The sequence below is a fragment of the Strix aluco genome, chromosome 4 (genome assembly GCF_031877795.1).
Source record: "Strix aluco isolate bStrAlu1 chromosome 4, bStrAlu1.hap1, whole genome shotgun sequence".
NCBI lineage: Eukaryota > Metazoa > Chordata > Aves > Strigiformes > Strigidae > Strix > Strix aluco.
In genome coordinates, this window is record NC_133934.1 from 29,107,986 (window position 1) to 29,115,058 (window position 7,073).

The 7,073-nt window shown below is 45.2% G+C and overlaps 1 protein-coding gene across 1 annotated transcript in view; it reads right to left on the reverse strand.

The window, feature by feature from the left end:
- The window catches only part of GABRA4 (gamma-aminobutyric acid type A receptor subunit alpha4), a 49,359-nt gene extending 43,198 nt beyond the window's left edge, over positions 1 to 6,161 (reverse strand). Inside the window, exons 1-2 of the mRNA XM_074822445.1 lie at positions 5,978 to 6,161; positions 5,743 to 5,861 (exon numbers count right to left, since the gene is read on the reverse strand). Coding sequence (XP_074678546.1) covers positions 5,743 to 5,861; positions 5,978 to 6,060 — 202 coding nt within the window. The 5' untranslated portion in view covers positions 6,061 to 6,161. The remainder of the gene's footprint in view (positions 1 to 5,742; positions 5,862 to 5,977) is intronic.
- Between the last annotated feature and the right edge of the window lie 912 nt (positions 6,162 to 7,073).

The following is a 7,073-nucleotide window of genomic DNA, read 5'->3' on the forward strand; positions in this document are numbered from 1 at the left end:
GCAAAAGCCAGAATAGTTCAGTGTTAGATAGAGATGTTGCATGTGGGCTGAAGAAGCGATGCCAGGCCCTAACCCTGTGAAGAGGAACATAAGACAGCTCTCCCATGCATTTTATGCCAACATATGGGTTGAACTGCAGCAGAGCTCCCAGTGAAAGACTTTGGGCTCCATTATCGCGGTGTCTCCATAGGCAACTGTCACTGCAGAGATTTCTACTGTATGTAAACAGTCAAATCCTGCACAGGCTTTCTGTATAGTGCAAATTTTGCCATCAAGAGTCACGCAACCCACGGGGAACATTAGCAAACAAGTCTGTACAAAGGTTTCAGCGTACAAGGTACAATTTAAATGCTAAGTGCAGTTATTGCTGCTATTATGAGATCATTCCCAGGACACATAAACTACTTGAAATTATATTACATCAGTTCCTACAGTTACATCTAGAAAAAAAAAAATAGTTGCTACAGATTTTTTTTTTTTTAAATATAACTACATGTGAAAGATTTGGTGCTTTCTCTTTCCAAATTCCTGCTGCCTGAATAGGGTTGGTATCTTTTAAGTGAAGGAACAAAAAAAAAAAAGCCATCATATGAAGCATGTTCTCATTTCATTCTATCAGAAAGAACAGCTGAGGACACCTGCTATATGTTAAGATTTCTGCTAGGAAGCCCGAAAAACTAGGTAGGGCATTGTAAAAAAAATTAACGTGGAATTCAAACATGCGGGCTACATTCTCTACCAAAAGACAAATACAACAAATGCAGCAGCACACAATAACCTTTGTCTCTACATATGCTCATCCATCAGCATGTCTGAACCCTGAAAAGGGAAAAACATACCTCCAGAAATGAGACTACTGTTTCTTTGCCTGTTCATCAGCAGATAATCTCTGCTGCTACAGCCAACAAGCTTGATACTGGTGCCAGTTTTCATGATGTGGACACCTGTCTACTAAGAACTGGACTAAGAATATCAGCTAATTTTATACAGGTCACTGAACAACAGACAGATGGTAATGACTTCAAGCATTACTAACCTGGGCCAAATTCAAATCAGTCAACTACAGGTATCTAACACCATATCCTGTTAAGCCTTTGAGTCATCTATTCTCACCAGCTGAGGAAGACTGGACAACTGCCTGAAAAACCCCAATTAGCTTCACTTTACAATGCTTGCTTCAAGTCCATTTCAATCTAAAAAATAAAAATAAATTACAATATTCATTATGCTGAGCAATGGAACCCTGAAGGTATGCATGAGCTCCTAATAAGAGCAGATAATCACATAGATATTTTTATTTTCTCCAAAACCAGAAAATTGTCTTTGCTCTTCAAATTTATTCTGTGTTTATTTTCTGAGTAAAGTCACTCCTCCTGCACTGACAGGAAATGAAACTCTGCAGAAATGCTGTTCATCAGCTGAACATTACACAGCCTAGAAGGGGCAGAGAAGCCCTCTCCTAGCCTTCTTAGGGGAGACAATAGCTAGCATATATAATACAACCAAGTACTCGGCTGGACTTTCACAGGTATGAGATGATGAGAAAGAATATTAAAAGAGGAAGAAAGGAAAAAGGAAAATGAATGAACACAGTCCTGTTCCTTCTACTCATGAGCCAGAGTACATGGCAACTTCCAAACAGAAAACCACAGAGCTATCACCATTTCACTAGCTGACAGTAAGACAGCTCATGCCAGACTCTGCCTCACACAAACAGAACCCAAAAAGAGAGCTCACTCCAGCTTTCGCTGACTGATGGGCAGCCACACTGTGAGCCAGTAAAATGCTGTGGGAGATAATGTCAGCTTGTTTAGAGCTAACGTCAGCAGGTTTTGAAGTCAACCTAAGAGCCTTGGGCCCGAGGCAAGTGACATAGCACCTTCTTTCTTTGGTCTGGCCATACAATTGGCCATTAAAAGGAAGACACCAGGGATGAGATGTTCTCTAAAAGCCACAATTCATTAAAATTAGCAGACACATGGCAGCACACGGTGATGCTGCTCTCGCCAGCTTCAGTCCCCCCATTCCTTCTTGCTTCCCTGAGTGCAGGCTTAAGCGTGGTGAGTTACTATATCATGAAAGTTTCAAAGACACCATTACATTTTTTAAAGTTACAATCCAATACAGATTTGAACAGATCTTGCAGGCCCTTAGTTATGTCAAGAGTTTCTCGGGTAGTCTGAAACCATCCAAATGTTTAAAATGGCCAATCAGACCCAGGCCTTTTACTTCAAGTGAATAATGCTCCTTTCAAGAAGTCTCTGGACTTCTACTGTCACTTTGAAACTAATCACAAGTAGAAAGGTCACAAGGGGATTTTCAGAGAAAATCCAGCTTTTGTAGCTTTCTATAGTTTTCTTTTGTGTCATAGACAAAATTTTTAAAAGCACATGAAAACTGGAGTCAGGGCATAACTAGAAATTCTTTTGCTTCAAAGTTTTACAGCTGAATCAAAATAGCACTGTGGTAATACTCTTCAAGTTTTCCAGCAGATAATGCTTTTAATTAATCACACTACAAGTGGCTTATGTATACAACCTGTTCTTATAGAGTGGTTTTGACCAGGAAACCCACATGCATTACAAATTGCATTCTGAAATTCAGGATAATGATATAATGGAGCAAACAGTGTAGGGAATGGAATTGACTTGAATTCTACCACACTATTTTCAAACATCATAAGCATTACTTTATTCACTAGTCTCTAAATACCTTCCCTCTACTGAAATTCAAAACTCTCATGCATTTAAAGTCTTCCTGACAGCACTTGGGTATTGATTTTTATTCTTTCTTATACCAAACTGCCCATTCTGCTTTGTTCCATTAAATTTCTAGGAGAAATCTCTTTGCTTCTCTCTTGCTTCTTTAGATTCCCTCACACACACACCCCCAACTTAATGGGAACTTTAATAACCTTTTTCATAAACCCTTCTGGGTTTTTTTATTAGACTAACAAACCTTAACAGTGCTTAGTGACAGTAACTTTTTAGGTTCTTTTTAATCCATTTAATAAAGTGAGTTTGTAATCCAAGGTATCGATCCAATGACACGGGGAACTACTTCTTTTAGCTCTCAACATACACTATGCTTCTGCACAAGAAGTACCAAGACAAGCTTTGACATACTCTGCTGAGGTTCAAAACCCTCCTGAGAGACCATTTCCACATCTGTAAGCATACTCAGGCAATTTAACTTCTCCTCCATAACTACCAAAAATTACGCTAATTAATGATAGCATGGATAATTTGGATCCAGTTTTAGGAAATCTCCAAAATCTAATGTTTTCTACTTCGCTCTGCATGCAAAAAATCTTCATGAATTGTTATTTGTGGCAACTCTGGAAGACGCCAGCAAAATTCAGAACTTGGCTACCTCCCCAAGTCTGATTTTAAACATCATTTGCACCAGAATTAGAAAGGTTTTCATTAATCTGAAGTTTAAAATCAGCATCAGTCAGACCTCTATGCGGCCTTTTGTTCTTAAAATAAAACCTTCATTTCATTGCAAGTCACGTGAAAACTAGATGGTGAATCAGCTTCAAGAATAAAACAAAAATAAATATTCTGCTATTCATCAGAAAGTGATGTAGCTTTAACATTACCAAAACGTACTATACTTTCCATCCCTAAATACTCCCATCCCCTCTGACATTTTGTCTGTTGTGCTATAAAACTAGTGAGTGACCCGCTTTTAAATTGCAAGTCCCATTTGTCATAAAGATTTATCAGGAAAAAAAAAAAAAAAAGCTGAAAATATAGGGAAAACTTGATTTGGATAGTGTATATTTTAATAACTAATCCACAGTTAGTACTCTGAGTTATGTCAAAAAGTCAAAACTGCCCAATTGCAGAAATTTCTTGTGTTGGTTTGGGTTTGGTTTTTTTTTTAAGTTGTTCTTGTCAAATCAGGTGAAGGTAACTTTTGCTGTAAGGAGCTAGGGAGGCAGGCATCATTTTAAAACATAAAGCATTTTTTCCCCCCATGTTTTACTCAGAAGTTCAAAACTCAAAGATGAATGAGTGGTTTAGATGTTACAAGGAAGGAAGAAGCAAGAAGCAATATAATATCCATCTTGTGAAATATTCACCCAGAAGTGTTTTGCCCAGGCTGAAATCTGGGAGTTTTTTCCTCCCTCTATCATTTACTTCAATATTGCCATTATGAAAGTTCAAGAAGATACAATGAAGTTTTTCTCCTTGATAGCATTTTGCTGAAAGTCTGGAGCACTTACTGGGGAAAAAGATCTACTCTTGCAAAATATCCTGCAAAGGACAACTGTATTAAAATAAAAATTGACATAAAGTGTATGTCATATTACATATTTAGTAGTTGTTTAATTTTGGAAATCTGATAATGCTCATAAAGCATCTTTGCTAGATGACTAATTAGTTGGCATTCAACCTAAAATGATGCCAAACATAGTACATCTCTTGTACACGTGCAGAAGTGTCTGTAACCTCTCTGCTGAAACTAAACTGCAAAAGGCTACTGGTTCCCAATAATTCCTCTGGGTGCTAATAAATTTAGCTTCCTTCTCACTTAATGTGTAAGCTAACTTACAGAAGGCCTCATTTATTCCATACACTCAAAATAATAAAGGAGTGATCAACAATGCCCGGTGTTGTCCTTTAACAATCACGATCATGCATGTGAGCACTGTACATGGCATGCGGGGAATGTGCTGGCACACATGTCAGCGTAGACAGATCACGTGTTTGAAGAAGGTACTTTCAGAAGAGGAAGAAAGTATTTCGCAACATAAACCTACGCAAGGATCTCATTCAATCCTGTATAGGAAGCAGCCTATAAAACGCTCATTACAGCTTTGTGCGTCATAAGAAGGGCTGTAGCATTTCTTTTTAAATCTTTTTATTTTTTTTACTTTCAGATCCGTATTTTTAATATCTTCATTCCAGATTACAAAATAAACTTTTATTTTGTCTGGATCCTAACGATTTTTGGTTCTAAGTCCCTACACAGTAACATCAAAACCAATAAAGAACAGAAAGTCTGGCTGCTTCTTCAGCAGCACAAAACTGCATCTTAACAGCCTGAGGCACGAAAGGGGCACAAAACCCCCACACGTGAAGGCAAATTCGAGACTCCTCCACTTCTATTTCCTATACAGCAATTAAGTCTACTACTTCTAAATCAAAGCTGGAATTCGAGCAACTGTGATAAAGAACTGGTGTGCTCAAGCACCCGAGCTCTGGTTTTCCCCAACTAGTGGAACAGAACCCATCAAAGCCCTGACCTCTTAGGCTGCTAAAAGCACGCTTGTTTCTCTAAGGACCCTATCCGTAGCATTTAGAGGTCAAAACCTGCCAAGAACCAGAAGAATTTGGATGTTAGACAGGTCTCTCCATCCTCATCGAGCCAACGCACACCAGCTTCAGGGCTTTTTCTGGTTTGTTTTTTTTTTTTTTTTTCCCAGCGCAATAGCAGCACCCGAGCCCAGGGTGTGGGCAGAGCAGCGAAGCGGGGGCTGAGCCCGGGACCGCCCCAGCGGGGCCCCCGCGGCCGGGGTTGCTCAGCCCCCCCGGGGCTTGCGGGGCCAGGCGCTGCCTCGCTGCCGGCCCTCCCCTCCCCGGAGGGCTCGGACCCCGGGGCGGGGAGCTGGGGGAGACACACACGTTTTCGGTCAGTAACGAGTCGGTAGGAGCGGCGAGCGCTGCGCCCCCCGCCCGTGCCCGGCGCCCCCCCATCTCCCCCCCCCACGCCGGCACCACGCCGCCACCGTACCCCCGAATCCCGGTCGCAGCCGGTTGTCATAGCCATCCAGGAGGCTGTTCAGGATGCTGGTGAAATTCTCCGGCCACAATTTCTCCTCTTTTTTGCTCTGCCCGGGCGGCCCGGTGAGACTACGAGACAAAGGGGGAACGGGTGAGCGGAGCCGCCGGGACCCCGCGGGGGCAGCGGCACCGGCACTGGGACCGGCCGCCCCAGGCCCCCCGCCGCCGCCGCCGGGGGTACTCACCACGTCGCCAGGCACAGGCAGTGCAGGAGGGCGATGGAGAGACCCGAGGACATGGCGATGGCTGGCTCCTTGGCAGAAACCATCTTTGCATGCCATACTTCACGCCTGGACACGTTAAACGCCTTGTCCGGGGCGGGGAGGGGGACGCGGGGCCCGGCGGGGGTGCGGCGGCGGCGGCAGCCCCCGGCGGCCCTACATGCGCGGCGCCCCGGTTGCCAGGCGCCCGGCACGGGCGGAGGAGAGGCGAGTTTCCCCGCACCGTTAACTCTCTCGGGGCAACAGGCGCCGGTGCCCGGCGCTCCCCCCCGCTCCCACCTCCGCCCCGCCCCGCCCGCGGCCCCGCGCTCCGCCCCGCTCTCCCCTCCCGGCCGCCCCGTGGCAGAGGGCGGCCGCCACGGCCGCAGCCCGCTCCGGGCGGCCGCCGGGGCGCGAAACCCGCCGGGCCGCTGCCTGCCGGCTGGCCGGGGCGCGGGGCGAGGCGGGGCGCCGGGGCGGGAGGGTGCCGGTGCGGGAAGGGTGCCTGAGGGCGCCGTGGTGGTGACCGCGGCGGCGAAGCCCTCCTTCGTCCCGATCAGCTCTGCTCCCCGAGGGGGGAACAAAACCAAGAGCCGGGCGGGCGAGGGGGAAACGAGTAATTCCCCAGCGAGGAGGGGTTGGGAGCGGGGGGGTCCCTCCGCCCCGGTGTAAGAGGAGCGGGGGGTAGAGGAGGGGGAAGAGAGCTTCAAGGTTAAAACGGAGCGCACACAAAACGGACGGGAGCGAGTGAGTTATCCCGGGTTTCTAAAAAGCAAAAACACCAGAATAAGGGAAGGGTTTTGCATTATATTTTTTTTTCCCCTTTTCATTCCTATAATTAGGAAACAAGATTTCGTGACCCAAATAATTTCCATTATGCAAGGTCCAAAGGATTCTGTAACAATTACAGTCAAATCCACTCACAGGTGTTGCTAGTCTGCCACAAGCTATTGGGATGGTTGGGTGGAGAAGGGAAGAGGGGGGTGTCCCACGCACAATAGGTAATAAACGACTTGTTCTGAGCAAGTGTGCTGCAGGGACAGTTGTTTAGGTTTGGGAACCAGTATGCATGTCAGTTTTA